Source organism: Channa argus, chromosome 6 (assembly GCF_033026475.1).
Source record: "Channa argus isolate prfri chromosome 6, Channa argus male v1.0, whole genome shotgun sequence".
In the NCBI taxonomy this organism is placed as follows: Eukaryota; Metazoa; Chordata; class Actinopteri; order Anabantiformes; family Channidae; genus Channa; species Channa argus.
In genome coordinates, this window is record NC_090202.1 from 21,430,371 (window position 1) to 21,447,883 (window position 17,513).

The window sequence follows — 17,513 nt, forward strand, 5'->3', positions numbered from 1 at the left end:
ACACTAACCAGCTGCACATCCTTTACATCTCTATCTCTTTGTCTCACCAACCTGTACAAATGCACCTCTCCCTCTTTAGTGTCCAACCTAAAGTACAAGTCCTCCTATGCTCTTTGTTTGACCTTTGCCTCCTCTACTTTCACCTTACGCTGCATTTCGCTGTACTCCTGTCCACTCACTTCAGTCCTCTCAGTGTCCCACTTCTTCTTTGCTAACCTCTTTCTCTGTATACAATCCTGAACTTCCTTGTTCCACCATCAAGTCTCCTTGTCCACTTTCCTCTTTCCAGATGACACGCCAAGTACCCTCCTATCTGTCTCCCTGATCACATTAGCTGTAGTGGTCCAGTCATCTGGAACCATCTCTTGGCCACCCAGAGCCTGTGTCAATTCTCCCTAAAAGCTCAACTTTCACCTTTGTCACTTTGTCCTCTGCTCTGTGTTAGTCCTCTTCACCAATGTCATTTTGTTTCTCTACCAATACGTAACAGTCACTGTCTACACAAGATCTAGTCCAACTGAATGCTTTTAACTACTGTCTTTTAAATGATCTGCACCTATAGTAACTAAGTTGGGGTTTAGTGTCTTGCTCAAGGACACTTGAGGAGACAGGAAACTTCTAAGCTGGGGATCGAACCAACAACTGCAGGTAGACGACCGCTCTACCTCCTGCCCCACAGCTGCCCTATATGTCACCCTATGTTCCTGCCTCTTCTGGAAGTATTCACTACTACATTTCCAGTCTACCACCATCTGCACTAAGAAAAATTAACTATGGATGTTGTTTGCATTACATGGTGGTTTTGTGTTTTTTTTTTTTTTTGTCCTTTCGACTTATCCCATGAGTTCAGGGTTGCCACAGCGGATCATTGTCCGCATGTTGATTTGGCTTTATAAATTTCATTAATACAGCAGCTGGTGTTCACATCCTCATAGTAAATGCTCTTAATGATGGGAAAAATGCTTCTATTCTACTCAAAGGAACTTCATATTCACAGTGAATTGTAGTTGGGGCTATTTTCCTTCAGTTGGAACTGGGGCTTTAGTCAAGGTGGAGGGAATTATGAAAAGTTCATATAATTAGTCAATTCTGACACAAAATCTTCAGGCCTTTGCTAATAAGCTGAAAATGAAGAGGATTTCACCTTTCATCTTGACAACAACCCAAAGCATACTTCATAAAAAAAAAAAGGTCCTCACAGTCTGACAGATTTGGAATCCTTTTATAAGTAAAGTGGCAAAAGATCCCCAAAGCAAAATGTGCCCCAAAAGACTGAATATTGTCATAAATCAAAAGGTGCTAGTTTATACTGGATATTTATGCAACCACTTTATTGTCACTTTTTTATTTTGACCTTTATTTTGACTTCTTTCATCAAACATTATTGGTTTGTTTTTATAAGAATTAATACAAAATTTAAAAAAAGAAAAAAAAAATGGAAACAATTCTGAAGTGATTTATATTGTACCGATTTTTCAAAATACTGGCATTTTAACAGCGGTGTGTAGACTTCTTGTATCCACTGCATGTGTGTTAGCTAACAGTGAGAAATGCATTTCTTTCAATAACTAAACTCCAAGTCTAAAATTCGAAATTAATTATTCCTTAAAAATTCATATGAAAACCTTTGAATATATTTATACTTCTCAGACTAAGCTGACCTGCACAACTTTGTTTCTGATCAGTGGATGAAATACTGGGATAAATACAAAGAAACACCAACCTGTAGAAAACAACCAACACCATGTGTAGTGGGGGATTCACATTGTTTAATTGTCCAATATGCATAAATGTAATTCTAGAAAAAAATAGCCACACAGCTGAAAGGTTTGTTGTGAAATACACAGTAACTGTATACGTTTACACAAACAGACATGGAGTCACAAAGCACATTGCTTTAGTAAAATGGACTTTTTAAATATGAGAATCATTGATGAGGACTGACCACACGTCCCTCTTTAAGCTGCAAAAGAAAAGAAAAATCAAAACTGTTGTTCTGACTAATTTATGATATATTCAGTAGATAACGTGCTGTATGTGCTCTTTTGGCCTTTAAATTCATATCAGAAACGTTATTTTGGACTCTTACCTGCAGCACATGGGTAGATGTATTCTGTCTCTGCCTGATCACCTGAGAGAAAAAGAAAATCAAAAAGTTAAGTTTTGTGTGTGTTTCCAACATTTCAAATGAATTCACATTGTGTGTTTTGTTGTCAGTAAAAAGATTCAGGGTTGTATAGGAGATCACAGTGTCTGCTTTACTTGGATGGTAGTAGTCATAAATCTGGACCACAGCTGGCTTCAGGCTCTGCACTGGGACCTCCTGTACGAGCTCTAAGCTGTGGTTGATTGGTATGTCCTTTGGTAACTGTTGGTTAAAAACAAAAAAGACAGACAACATCAGAGACAGATTTGCAGATCATCATCTTTTGAGCCTCGCTGTAAATGCCTCTCACCTCTCGTATGTACACCAGAACATGATCTTCCTTTTGTTCAACACGATCCACCAGCAGGGCACGTTGGAGCTGATGATATTACAATGAGTATATTAGGTTTTTATCAACTTTATCAACATCAATGACTTTCCCAGAACATCCAGTAAAGGTATCTGTATTAACTCACACTCTTCAAAGAGTCTGGGTGTGGGACAAACCCAGACAGCATTTTGATGTCCAGGATCACCATGTTTGTACTGTTCTCCTCTCCACTGTATCTGTAATGAGCCATAAAAGAATGATGTTACTCAGTGAGATTTCACCTTGTTTTTCATAGTTCTGATAGTTGTTTGCTGTAACTTGAATCTTACAGGGATTTTAGAGTCAGAGTGAGTCTAGGTCTGTGAGATTCACTGGTGCAGTCGGCATTTGGTTTGACCTCCACACTCAGAGTGGTGACATCAGTAGGAGTTGGGATGTTATAGTGAAGAGAAAGCTGGGAAACAGGTTCACAAGCAAAGTTTTATATTCATAAAAACAAGTATGTCAATAATAATCTTTGATTAGATTGTTTTATGACCAGATTAATGACGTTTCCTTTAAGCACCACCTTTTTTTTTTACAAGTGTTCCGTTTTTCATATACTTGTTTCAGGATGTTGCATGAAATTTGCTATGGGTTGGTGAGCATGTGTTGTTTCATGTACCAGAGAGAAAATGAAGAATGACGCAGGAAGCCAAGTCAAAAAGAGTGAAGAAGATTTTAAGCTATTTCCTCCTATTTACATATATTATTATTATTTTTCCAATTTATAAATTATTAAACAACATAGAACATGGCACCCTTTGTATCACAGCCCTGAAATTACAATGTAGTAAGAAAATGAATGTAAATAAAACATATGGTTTGTTGCTAATCCCTTGTTTGAAATAATTGTATGTGCTGTATATTAAAGAAAAAGAAACAGGAAAACTTCCAGTGTTGACTGACCTGCATTGAAGCACATGCACTGCCCTTCACCTCCAGGCTGTACTTTCCTGTCACATCTTGCAGCATCTTCTCCTGGTAGAGCAGTTTGTTGTCCTGGTTCACATCAAATGTCAGCTGGCCACTGGGAGACTGGACCGTCACTGTGCTGGAACCTTCTGGACTGAACACCAGAGTGGAGTAGAGAGCCAGAGCCTGGAGAGCCACCACTGTGTCCTACACACACACAGACAAACACACACACACACAGACACACACACGCACAAACACCAAATATGTGGTTGAAACTATATTACACTGGGAAAAGCAGGAAAACATTTGCTCTACAGAAACTTTATATGTCTAAACTGTCTCTTGTCTTTCCAAAAAGAAAAGGATTTGTTCATTGTTTTACAGTTTGAGTAAAATTCCCCAATTCATAATCAGATTAGAAAATATTGAGTTTACTGTATTTTTTTCTAACTTTGCTGCAGATCGAATCACATTTTATGATCAATTTAGAGAGAAGATTCAAATGTTTCAGTTATTTTTCCTGACACTGTGCATGATGTCCACAAAACAATGATGTGGCTAAACTTGAACTTTAGATCACAGGTGTAAAAAAATTTTCCAATTCACTCTTTAGCCCTGCTTTAATTGTAGAATATTGCCTTTTTAATTCACTGTTTGGCCTGTACCTGTGTGGAGGAGAAGCCTCCGTAATGGTTCTGCTGCCCCGTCAGCCACCTGACGATACGGGAGCTGTAGCCCAAGTCTTCAGCTGTAGGGGAGGCACTGAGTTTGGCGAGTAGCACATAGGAGCTGATCTCCACAGACAGAGAGGCTGATGTTTCTGTTGCAGTCTGAGACCAGTGCAGGAATCCTCCTAAAACAACCACCCACAGACAAACAGGTGTCATGTCCCTCACAGTCACAGTAATGAAGTCACCATGATTTCCTTTAATGTGATGTCTCACCTTCATCCAATGCTACTGAGTCTAAGTGCTGCAGAAGATGAGCTCGCGTCTCCATGTCTCCTGCCAGGGTGAAGACGTACGCCAGCAGAGCTGTAGTGTAGGTGTTGCTGAGGTCATTGATGGACTTCTTGAGGCACAACAGGCTCTTTGTCATAACAGGACTCTGTAATAGATTTAACCATCATATGGTTATTAAACTGTGAACTTATCCTGAATATTACTGTATAATCCATTATTACCTTTCAAGGACCAAAGTCAAATATATATTTTAAAAGAATCAATGTTACCACGACTAAGCAGTAGCAGTCTTCTTTGTCTGTAACACTGTGATCCCTGATTCTGTGCAACCTTCCCATTAAAAACATCATAAACACATTGCAAAAAGCATCACAATTTTATAACATCTGGAATTTTAGGTCCCAACAATAAGAGAAATGTTAATGAAATCCTGTAGGGACTGGTTAATGTGGATACAGGCCCTGATTACAGTAACAACTTTTTTTATATATAGTTCTTAAAATATGTCACCAGTTCTGAAGAGAGTTTTACTGTCTTTACCAGTTGCAGCTAACCAGGTAAGCAGGGAATCAGTTTACAAGCACTTAAGACACATGGTTACTGAAAATCTGTTTATACATGCAGCATGTGCTGTTGTAAAAAGATTAGTAACGTGGTTACAGGGTCTACTCACGTTTGCTGACACGTTCATCTCCAAGAAGGCAGCAGTGATATAAGCACTGAGAGTCACTTCATCAGACACACCACCCTGTAGAGAGAAAGGCACCATTCAGACTTTATCATGACTCGACCTCCAACATACTGGATGGAATTTTTTGTCCTTGTGTCTTATCGTTTAGGGTCACCACAGATCACAAATTATTAGTCTGCATGTAAATGTTTCTACTGGGGTTAGACCTGCACTGTGCAGTTGAGGATGGGGATGGGCTGTTGGGGTTTTAGTGTTCTGCCCAGGGACACTTTGACATGTGGTTGGGAAGAGCAGGGCGGGAACCTCCAACCCTATGGTCAGTGGGGGGCCACCCTACCAATTGAGCCTACAACTGAGCCACTGCTGCCCCGGCATTAGTTATGACTATGTTGTAGATTTAAGCCATGATGATGCATCTGCATTTAACTCTAGATGAAAATAAACATCTCTAACTTGTTCTTAGTCTGAAGTAGCATCAGTCATTACTCTACAAACTGTACTGTCAGTTTACCTTCATTCTGTTGTTAAAGAGTTTGCCTGACTGTTCAAAACAGCCATTTTCTTGTTGTTTAACCTCCAGCCAACTTTTAGACTCTGCAATCTTTGTTGGGTCAATGTAGATGAAAGACTGAGCTTTGGCAAAAGATCTCAGCACAAAAGCGGTCAACCTGAGGAAAAGTAAAACTAAATTCATATATACAGTGACAAACTAAGACACATTGTATAAATATATTGGTCAGCGATGTTCTCACCAAGTGTTGCCTGTTCCTGATCCAAATGTGCTGTAAGCACCATCAGGATGTTTGTAGTTCAGTTGTCTCTGGTAGCCTGTGTAAAAAAACAAGCTTATTAAGATATTAATGTATTAATTGTCAAATGTGATAGGAATTTGATGCAGATGTAATTAGTAATAGTTTACGGGATTTTATACATTTATTGGACAGCTGACATTAGAGACACTTTCTGACAATCTTCCCTTTTATAAAGATGATGTGGTGATGATGCATCACATTACCAACTTTTGTATGACTGCATATGGACCACAACATGCACAATGCATTTTTATTCTGATCTGGCTGCTTCAGGTTCTCATGTGCCTTTAGTGTTTAACTCACCACTAGTGAGGAAGTTAGTGGCCTTTTCCCTGATGGCTGGTGTCAGCTGCTGTGTGCCTTTCAGGTACTGCAGGATGTAGATGTTGGGGGCTAGGAGCGCCATGTTCTGCTCCCCACATCCATACGGCATCTTCAGCAGCCCATCCAGGTTCTGCAGGGCCCGACCCAGGATGTCACCTGCACAGAAACACTTGATCATACCAAAGTTTATGTTTTTACACTGTTACACCACTAAAAGACATTTTTATTCCCTCAAAATCTAATTTAATAAGTGGAGTTATCAAATAATTCAATTAAAATCTAATTGATAAAATCTGAAAATTATGATACATTTTGTCCAGTACATTCAGTCCTGATAAATGATAGTAGTTGGATGTTTCTATACATGTGAACAGGACAAGTACATTTGTTATTCTATAAATTTGCTTTCTGTATCGTATGAAAGTGCAACAATTTGAAAAATGTTTAACAACCATGGTAAGCAAAGCATGATATCCACAGAAGAACAAACCGGTTACAGAAGTAATTTGCAGATATTGATTCTCCTTTTAATGAGAATCCTGTTAACTTGCATTATTTCTTTTTGTTAAAGCCCTCAATTAAAATGTGTACATGGGTTTACCCAGAACAGATAGTGAAGCATGCGCAGATCCATCAATCACATTCTCTGGGAGTTGTATGTCAATTTCCTCTGTCAAAACTTCTTCTGTGGACAGAAATAAAAAATCACCTTACAGATGGGAAACTCAATTAATGTAACTTAATGACAATGCACATTCAAGCTAGTACAAATGTTCTTTTATCACGTGTCCCTGCAAGTTTCTTTTCTACACTTCCCCACTTTATCCAGTCATCCTGCTGTGCTTTAAAATCTAGCAGCCTCTTCTCGCCCCTGAGTCTCCTTTATGACTAGTTTTCTTCTATCCTGACATGCTGTTTCTTCACACCACGTCAGACTGGTACCTAATCCACCTCTTTGTGCTTTAAGTGTCCAACAATAACATTAACAACGCCATCTCCAGGCTTGTTTTACCAAAGTGGACTCATGAAATGTGCTAAAATAAGTGTGTAATTCAAATAATCTTATAATACTGCAAGAGTCTATTTTTCCTAATGTATTTTAGTTTGAGGGATCATTTCTGGTATAAACCATCCTGACCTTTTGGACAGAGGAGCCAGTTGTAGTTCTTTGTTATCTCTGTTCCCTCAGCCTGCAATGGAAGAAGATTGGAAATGGAGTTAAAGTATCAGTTCCATTAATAAAAATATTTTAAATCCAATTAAATAAAATGTTTTATTGTTCATAACTGACTGTATCATTGTTTGTAAGTCACCAACCTTTACAATGAGAGATTTTGTGACCACATCAACACGACCTCTTTCTGGCACACTCACAACCTCGTTGTCACATGAAACATGGGAAGTCACAGCCTCAGCAGTCACAGACACATTCACGGTCCCTAAAAAAAAAGTAAAATCACTCTTGTAGATCTGGAAAATTTCAGTATGGGTGTGAATGACTGTTTGACTCTCACCTAATACTGAGGGAGCCATTTTCCAGCTGAGAGTCTTGCGTTCATTGCCGCACAGACAGGATGTGTACTGGTCAGCAGAGAGAGGGGTGAGGGTGTAATCTGAGGAGGGTGCTGGAGTCACACTGACCTGTTCACAAGACACAATCATGTGATTAAAAATTTGAGACTTGTGCTAAATGCAACAAAAGTAGACAAACACAAAAAGTGCACAGAAAGTTGTGGAAGAGTTTTCGAATATTGGGACTGAAGCTGCTGAGCTTGCAGAGTTTGGTAGTTCGTTCCACAATCTTGGAACCACTGAGCTGAAGAGCTTTGCTGTGTGGTATAAGGACCACTGAACACGGTTTGTTAGTAAATGGTCTGCTTATATAGCTCTTTGATCCACAGTGCTTAACAATGTTGTTTCTCATTCACACACACACACACACACACACACACACACACACACACAAACCAAGGATGGCAGCTGCCATGCAAGGGGCTTCCGTGACCTATTGAGAACAGCTTGGAGTTCAGTTTGTTGCCCAAGGACAAGGACAACTGCTCTGCCGACTGAACGACATCCGCCCGGTTGACAGAGCACAGTGGGTGAGAGCAATTGTAGACCTGGATGAGGGTGTTTAGTTAGAAAAGTGACGCTGAGTTCACCACACTGTAGGTTTAAACTGATATGGCAGCTACTGGAGCCCAGTGTAGAGATCTAAACAGTGGTCTGATATGTCCGTGTTTGGTTGATCAAAAATCAGACACACTGCTGAATGTGAATGCTGTTGCCCTGTTAGTAGATGAGATGGTAGATGATTTTGTTTAGGGGAAATCTGCATGTCCAAGAGATGGAGGGCATGGTCAGTAAAAGTTAGTTGGTTACTACTGATGACCCCCAAGCTTCTAGCAGACTTAGTGGGGACAGTCAGTGCAGATCCTGAATGACGACTTCCGCTCAAGACGTAAACCATTCGTATACCAATCCCAGGGCTGTTGGTTCGATTCCTCCTGTGACATTTTAAAGTGTTATGGAGAAAGACACTGGATCCCAACTTAGCTGTTCCCAGAGAGTTTAGTGTTCCCCATCATTGCTGAGTGATTGTGAGTGTGAATGAAAAGAATAAATGAAAGGAGTGTAAAGCGCTTTAGGTTAAAGTAAGGTACAAAAGTTCTATGTAAGTACAGACCATTTACCATTTACACAGATGCTTTGTTGACAAAAAAGCCTGCCTTAAGTTGAAGATGCTTTTCTCTTATCCAAGCAGATATGTCAATAAGAAAGTAAGAGCTGTGTGTCATCTGTAAAGTAGTGACAAAAAAAAAATATGCTGAGCGGATGATGAATGATTACCATGATGCAGCTGGTCAGGTAGTTGAAGACAGTCGCCTTCAGCTCAAAGTGCTCCCCCCGGATGATGGAGTAGGGCAGGGTGAGCTCCAGGAAGAACGGCTGGAAGACCTTGATTTCTTTACGAGGAGCCAAACCAAATCCCTGAGGGGACAAACAGAAAGCCTCCGTCTCCCAGGTAGTGATGGTGTCTGGGACAGTGAGGGACACATCCTTTGTTCCAGACTCTCTGGACCAGCAAATACAAAGAATCACATCTGTTAGCTAGAAAAACATACTTTATTAACTTAGATCAAAAGAGCACAGTATGTATATATTTTCAATGGTTTGGATGAAATGCACTGATAATACTACAACATATCGTAGTTAATCTGATGTAAAATATCTAAATATTAAGTTATTTCATATAAAGATTTCTTGAGATCTCAGACAGAGAGAAACCTTACCCAACTTCCACCAGGTCCCATATCCAAGTCTCAGGGAAGAAAGTGCGAACTGTCACTACTGGTGTGGAAATAGGGTGCGCTCCACCAAGACCAGGTTGAGAATCCATTGACACTGCAAATGCCACATCTTGTCTGGCTATGCTAGAACGGCTTCGATGATAAAGTCCTGAAACAATTCAATGGTTTTGAGTAACAAACAGAGAAAAGCAAAAACATAGTGGACTGTTTTAATGTTTGTAGGTATTGAGTGTGTGAAAAAGCTCAAAAAAGGTCACCATAATAGTCCTGGATGTAACGGATTCCATTGAACTTTACACATAAAGGCACTCGAATAAACAAGTTTGTTGCCATCTTCAGTCCGACGTTCTAGATAATCCAACAATATACAAACATCATTGATCCCCATGGAAAAAATAATTGCCCACCCCTGCTTTTAACTATGTAAAATTAATAAATAAATAAATAAAATAAATAAGCAGAGGAAATATACAAACATCACTGATCTCTTGCAATGTAAAACATAAAGGTAATATTCTTGATATTGTAAACGGATTTTTGTAAAAGAAATACCTCGAAAATTGAATGAGCATCATTTCTCTCGCGATTTCTAGGATAGGGCATAATGTATCTTCTTGTTCTCACAGTCAAACATTCTTCAGGATCTTGAACCTCATATGGAATATGGGAAACTTTCCTGACAGGCAGCAAGTTAAAGATCTGAAAATGAAAACATAGTCCAAGGATTTTAACCAGACCTGGGCATTGTACATGCAGGCCACATACGGCCCTTTGGTTAACTCTGACCGGCTGTGTAAGGTTAGTTGGAAATTACAAAATAAACGTATTTTCTCATTTTACCTCATGCATGGACTAAAGCTGCATTGTTTTTATTTTGAAGTTGTTTTTTATTCAGGTACATAATAACGCGATACATAGCAACTTATATATATATTTATGATCGTCACAAGATGACTTTAGCCCTCAAAAATGTCCCTCATGCTAAAAAAGGAAAAGGTAGATGCCGAATGCAGGCTTTTCAACAAAAACTGGACTGTTAAGTATTTGTTTACTGGAGTCGGAGGTAAAGCCGTGTGTTTAGTTCCGGGGAGCAGATCGCCGTCTTTAAGGACTAGAATTTGAGTCGGCATGGACACTCTGGGATTGAAATGGGACAGACTGTCAGGTGTCACAACGACGGTTACAGGGAAAAATCTTGGACTTTTAAAATGTGTGCAAGATAAAGTGACAGAAATCAACGCAGATCAGAAATTGGTATTTTTGCATTGTATTATACAGCAACATGTGTTGTGCAAGTCAGTGCTGAAAATTAACCATGTTATTGATGCTGTTGCTAAAACAGTAAACTTTATCAGGGCACGGGCATTGAATCACAGACAGTTTGTCGCACTTTTGGAGGAGCATGAGACGGCTACCACACAGCTGTCGGATGGCTCAGCCTGGGCTGGGTTAGACTACAAATGTAGGCATGTAAAGGCAGCAACTAGCAGTGAAATGGGACACTTTCTTTGGAAGCCTTTTTCTCAAAATCACAGTTCAGTGATGTTCAGTTCAGTTAGTTCAATATGATGTGTCCTGCTTAATGTTTGGAGCACAAAGACAATATTGTGACGTCTGTAGAGTGCTAAGATCCTCTTTCCAACAGTATTTGATGCTCAAAATATGTTTTGGAGTGAATGTTTTTATAAAGAAATACAAATAATATTATGCAGAATTGAGTTTAGCCTTTTGGCCCTCCACAATATTTTCTGTTTCTCATGTGGAAAATTATTACCCACCCCTGCTTTTAACTATGTAAAATTAATAAATAAATAAAATAAATAATTAAGCAGAAGAAAATAAAACTAAAGTATGTAAACATCTGTTTGTGTTTGATTGTAGAGATACCTTATCTGCATCCAGAATCTTTCCTGGTTCCTTGATGAGGACACTCTGGTCGACAGCGCTGACACCACACAGAGAGTCGGGTTCAGCTGTCACCTGCATGGTGGTCTCCTCTCCTGGGACAGCTGAGGACGGAGAAAACTCCAAGGACACCTGACACACACACAAACACACACACACAAAAAAACACAAAATATCTCTGTTTCTTAAGTCTTGATCATACTTTGATATGGATGGGCAGAATTGAAAATTTGCATGAGCCTGTACTTTCACACAATCAACAGTTGAGAGTAAGCATTTATAGAAATGTTCCATGGTACATGATGGTGATGTGCTGAACATCAACAGTTTGACGTGTTAACTCTGAAGCAGCTAATACAGAACATACACTAATTCCACAGCTACATCTGATGAGCTGTTGTTGCCAAAAGTCTTCTTGCCTCACTGACCTTGTGACCAAAGCACTTCTCAGTGGAGAAGTCAGCACTCTTTGCGACGACTCTCTCGCTGGGGAGAATGGCATAAACTACAACCTGGACTTCTGGTGCCATGTCTGGAGACACTTTCAGCTTGAAAGACACCTCACCTTCATTCACTAAAACAACAAACCAGATCATTTTTATGCATCCATAGATCAACGGCGCTGCTAATGTAAAGAACACTTTAAAAATGTAATACCCCGAATTTATGATTAAAACCAGTCTGTTCCCACCTGATTTATCCTGCACTTCAATATGTGTATGTCCTTGCAAAGCTATGGCTCCTCTGGATAAAACCTGGAGAAATTGAGAGATAATAAGAAATAATGAGTAATGTAACACTAAACCTTCAGTCCATTCAACAGGATACACCATGAAACATAGTTGTATGTTGAATGTTACTTCTTTGCTCTTCAACCAAGGTTCAAAAAGTGCATAAAATATCATATAGCACATAAATATGAAATGCAAAGTCTTTGTACTGCTTTGCAACGAGTTCAGTCTTGTTTACGTATGACTGATGAAGATCTGGTCCTTTTAAGTACTGAAAACAGAAATCCTGAATAAAACTAGTTCCTTGCCGCTCAGCATGGTTTTGCTACATACGTTCTATGGCTAAAATAGAACGTATGTGTTTTCAGCCTCACTCATTTAGATTAGTTGTGCCAATTCCTTAATAATTCAGATCATTTTTAAATTTTCCAAGTGTGTGAGAGAAAACTGATGAAAACCTTTCACTCACCAGATACATCACATCCACAGAGCCCTGAGACTCTCCAACTATAGTGTATTTGATGAAGATTTCTTCCTCTGCGTCACAGGAAAGTGGTTTATATTTCTGCTTCACCTCCAGGGAGCTGACTGTTTTAGTATCAGGAGAGACTTGTTGTGCCAGAGACAGTGTGTAACGTCCATGTTCATAGTATGCAGCTCTATAACCAGGGTGTTGAAGTGTTGGTGTGTTGCTAACCTGCACAGATACAGATGTAGCAATTAAAAATTATACACAAGGTCATTGTGGTTGATGTGAACTAAATACTGCAAAGTGAGCTCAGATACAAGCAGGGTAAGATTAAGCTATTTAAAATGTTAAATAGCAAACAGTTCACCAGCTGCTGTGGCTCCGGTATTCATGCAGGCAATTTCATGGCACTGACATATAATGGTGAAAAAGTCATTTTATGTGTAATCTTTACTCACCACGAGCACAATGTCCCTACTATAGTTAGCTGTGCTAAATGAGAATGTGGCAACACCATCGCTGTCAGTTGTCAGATTGTGTAGAAGACGTGTTGACCACCTGTCACCCTCAAACAGATACACTGCCATGTCAGCGGTGGGTGTATTATTGAAATAAACTGCTTTAACCTGTTGAAAACACAAAGTTTGTGTCATCAGGGGATCCACAAAGTTGCCTTGTTTACAGAGTGACACTGGAAAAGTCAGAACAACAATTTAACATTTTCCAACTCACTTTTCCCTCCACATTTGTTCCTTGGTGATAAACCTTGGGTGTATCAATAAAAGACAGCTTTCCAACAACAAATGAGATCGTTATTTTCTTCTGTTGTGGGTGTGAAATACCTGTATGGGAGGAAATGTTGTTTAAATACATGCTTCTGTTCTGTATTTTAATTAATACTCATATATAAATATAACATAAGACTTGCCTGTCCCCTCCTCTTCCACATTAGCAAGGAGAACCAGTTCATCAAAAAGTACCTTTTGGTCTATTTTTGTAAACGTTGACATCTCAAAAATAAAAGTGCCACAGCCTTTCTTGTCCATCTAGAAAATACAATAAAAAGAAAAATAAAGAACATGAAGTAATACATAAAAAACATAAAAACAAATTTGATTTAAATTTAAATTTAATATTCTGCTGGACATTTCTGAAGAAATGGTTGTGACTTGACTACTACACAAGGACATTATCTTAGATATGTGCAATCTAAAAACATGAATGTTGGATCTGTCAAAGCCTAAATCTCTTTGCAGAAACCTGTACCTGCTTTGTCTCCTTGTGGCATGGGGCAGTTACAATATCGACTTCCCCAGAATGTTCAGTGGACATTATAAATGGATAATGTTGAAGAGGTCGGCACAGCTCAACTTTTACACTTCCAGGCACAGACTGTCCATATGTATATCTAATTAGATAAAGACAATCATTTTTGTTGAAAAGTCATTCCCTCACCAAACATGACCTACAGTCCTGTCCAGAAGTATTGAAAAGACAAGGCCAATTCAATAGTGTTTGCTGTGCACTGAAGACATTTGGGTTTAACATCTTTGGTCATTTGATTCAAATGCTGCTACATTGTTTTATGCATCTACATTATGTGAAAATAGTATCAAATGAAAGCTGACATTCTTAGCTCACGTCTCATTTTGATCTTAAACCCAATTGCCTGCAAATACAATACTAAAAACCGGCCTGACATTGCAATACTTTGTGAAGGGACTGTTTCCTGGTCTTCTGAAAGTGTGATTTAGAATTAATGAAGAAAGGAGTTTTTCTTACTTTGCACATATTTCAGCTTTGATTTCATCCTGCCCAATACTCACTGCATCAGGTGCATCTATTTTAACATCAAATTTAGGCAAAACTGTGGACAAAACATGGTCATTAGCATCCTTGCTTCATTAGAGACAACTTGGTTTACTTAATTCAGTTTTCATCGAAGAGATTCATTCTAACATACCATATTTCTCCACTTTGAAGTTATGAGATACTTTATCTTCACCGACTGACACAATAATTCCATACATTCCTTCACGAGCCTCAGAGTTTAAGGAATAAGAAAGCTGCAATATTTTACTGTTGGCTGTTTCATTGAGCCACTGTCCAATCCGGTTATTGTTAGGATCCTGTTTAAAGAAATAAATGGAAAGGAACATGTATTCATGGTTTGAATAAGAAATAGTAGTAATAATAGGATTGTATTGTACTGTAACTAATAATACTACTTCACTGTAAATTTACTCTGAATTAACAAAAACATAAATAAATTGTAGAGTAGCATCATACTCAGAAGTCTTGGGCTCTCCATGTGTCGAAAAGATTAACATGCTGAATTTATAAGAGAAATAATTGTGTGAGGACATTTTCTTACCTTAATTTCAATGATTTTGTACTGTAAAAAAAAAAAAGGCAGAGAGAAGGACAAGTTGTCATCATACAGTGTTTACTCAATTTGAGTTAAACTTTTTTACAAAACATTTTTCCAAGAAATCAGATACTGGTGAAAATCAGCAGGTGTCCAGGTGTTTTACAATTACTGTACAGACACATACTGCTGACTCCAACACACTCAGTTTAGACTTCAGTTCTTATCTTTATGAAAATATGAAGCATGTAACACACAACAAACAAAATGCCACTGTGAGAATCTGTATTCATTATAAATTAGTGACTGGAAACACATACATCTATTTAATATTTTTGTATGGTTTCATCCTTTCCATTTCTAAAAAAGAATAAAAAATGTGTCAACTCAGCACAGATGGTCTGACTAGAAGCCCTGGTTGTACTATTGACCCTTCTTTAGGAGCTGAGTGATTAGTGACGTAACTGTGTTTAAACAGGACACACACAAGTCCATCTCTTCATTGCATAACCTCTCTTTGCTTTGAACATGCTGGTCTATGTATCCTATTTCACTGGGGCATGTATTACATAACTAATGTTATACTAATACATAGGAGATGCATAAGAAAGGAGAGATACTCACTGGCTGATTGACAGGTCTGAATTTGGTGTCCAGTGTGACAGCCCTGAAATGCACTGAGATAAATTCAAATGGATAAGTTTTTACATTGAATCTATAGTAGTGTTAAACATCCTCTCAGATTACTAGAACAACTGACTAATTACTGGGACACATGCATTTCAATTCAGCCCCCTTGTACCGCTAACTTTGTGTAGTTTGGGATTTTTACTGTAAACAGCCGATGTCTCCGTCTTAATTTCCACGTTAGCTAACTAGAACTGTCAGATATGTGTCACTGTGGTGTAAAGATAAAACACTGTAGAAATGCAAGGATCTGTCAGGAAGAATGGGATAAACTGTCCAAACCCATGTGTGGGACGTCTGTAGACACTTACTCAACTTACTCTGACATTTGGAGCTGTGAGGGACTTCTACAAACTATTGATTCAAGGCCTGAATAATTATGTAAACGAGTGAATGTCAGTTTGTCAAAATGTTAAAAAGTTTCTGGAAATTTTCGAAAGCGACTGCATGTTCTATTTCAAGGTTACCTGTTTGTCCAGGGAGGTAGATTGGTTTATCCGTTTGGACAAACGTCTTTGGTTGATAGGGTTTGATCATAACTTTCCTGTTTTGTTTTGAGTAAAACGTGTCACCTCGTACCTCCACCTCAAAGTTCAGAACCACTTCTTGCTGCACTGAAGGAGCCTGTGACAGAAAATTATTATTGAAACACAAATGCACATTGCATTGTAAAATGATTTGGCCTTTGTTATGTTCTATTAATGTGTTCTGAAATCAACATAATTAATCTTTTATTACTAAGCCTGTAGAGCTGACCTGTAACTCAGTGCATGTATGAAACTCTGTGTCCGATGTCTTCTGGAGGAGAATTTTGCTTTTTTCCGCAGACAATAAAGTGACAGTCATGACCAGAGTCTCGTTTGGCTCCAGGAGACTCGCACAGAATTTGGTTTCAGCTCCAGCTTGAATAACAGCAGGAACTGCAACCATGTAGTGTCTACAGACAGAAACATGTTTAATATTATCCTCACAGAATCTGACAGGAGAACTGCAAACTCAATGTTAACATAAAACAAGCTTTTTTAAAAGTAGTATTTTCAGTCAGTACTGCCAAACTTACGGTCCTGCCAGCACTTGATAAACAGACATCCAGCTCAAAAAGACACACAGTGTCCACGTCCACATCTGAATCCTAGGGAGACCCATGGCTGATTGGGATGAAACCTTGGGAGTCAACAACTGTTAAATAGTCCCCAATACAGAAACCGACCCCCGACCCGCCCCAACACAAACACAAACACAGACACACAACCCCACACGTTTGTAGCCATGAAACTGAGGACATTTCCTGACATAATGCAATTCCTATCAATTACTCTAACTGTGCCAACTCAGTTGTTTTTTTGGTCCTTTCGACTTATCCCGTGAGTTCAGGGTCGCCACAGTGGCTCATTGTTGATTTGGCACAGTTTTTACACCAGATGCCCTTCCTGACGCAGCCCTCCCCAATTTCTACCAGGCTTAGACCTGCATCGCACAGCTGGGAAGGGGAATGGGCTGTTAGGGGTTCAGTCTCTTGCCTGGTGATTGAACCATTTAACAACTGCCTTTACCAACGGAGCTACAGCCGCCCCTTGAGCTACACAGCCCCCCTGAGTGCCTCACCTAAACCTAATACTAACACTAAAACCAGGTCTTAACCCTCAAACAGCTTTTTGAAATGGTGTAAGAATGTGAGAACTGCCCTCAGTTTCTCAAAATGTCCTTGTGATAGAAAATTCACACTGGTCATTTTTATTCTGTTCATACAAACACCAGCACACAGACACACGGACGCAGGAAGGTAGTCAACCAATCTCACAGTTGTTGTTTCAATCCC

General features: G+C 39.1%; 1 protein-coding gene across 1 annotated transcript; it reads right to left on the minus strand.

Moving 5' to 3' along the window:
* Positions 1-1,749: 1,749 nt before the first annotated feature.
* On the minus strand, positions 1,750-16,913 carry LOC137128845 (alpha-2-macroglobulin-like). Its single transcript, XM_067507464.1, has 36 exons — positions 16,755-16,913; positions 16,451-16,631; positions 16,162-16,318; positions 15,632-15,684; positions 15,014-15,034; positions 14,603-14,768; positions 14,422-14,506; positions 13,906-14,047; positions 13,568-13,685; positions 13,372-13,481; positions 13,098-13,265; positions 12,640-12,867; positions 12,131-12,194; positions 11,868-12,013; positions 11,422-11,571; positions 10,087-10,233; positions 9,792-9,882; positions 9,517-9,682; positions 9,074-9,299; positions 7,738-7,864; positions 7,541-7,662; positions 7,362-7,413; positions 6,825-6,908; positions 6,203-6,379; positions 5,840-5,915; positions 5,599-5,755; positions 5,070-5,144; positions 4,379-4,541; positions 4,100-4,287; positions 3,426-3,638; positions 2,807-2,931; positions 2,623-2,713; positions 2,457-2,525; positions 2,263-2,368; positions 2,090-2,131; positions 1,750-1,963 (listed from the first exon to the last, which is right to left on the minus strand). The coding sequence occupies exons 1-36, from the start codon at positions 16,838-16,840 to the stop codon at positions 1,959-1,961; spliced, it is 4,377 nt and encodes a 1,458-aa protein (XP_067363565.1). The 5' UTR covers positions 16,841-16,913; the 3' UTR covers positions 1,750-1,958.
* Between the last annotated feature and the right edge of the window lie 600 nt (positions 16,914-17,513).

Coding starts and splice junctions, on each gene's coding strand:
- LOC137128845 (XM_067507464.1), bottom strand. CDS start 16,840: ATGGGTCTCCCTAGGATTCAGATGTGGACGTGGACACTGTGTGTCTTT. Junction 5,145..5,598: donor TCTTTAACAACAGAATGAAG/GTAAACTGACAG, acceptor TTCTCTCTACAG/GGTGGTGTGTCTGATGAAGT. Junction 2,932..3,425: donor GTGCATGTGCTTCAATGCAG/GTCAGTCAACAC, acceptor CCTGTTTCCCAG/CTTTCTCTTCACTATAACAT.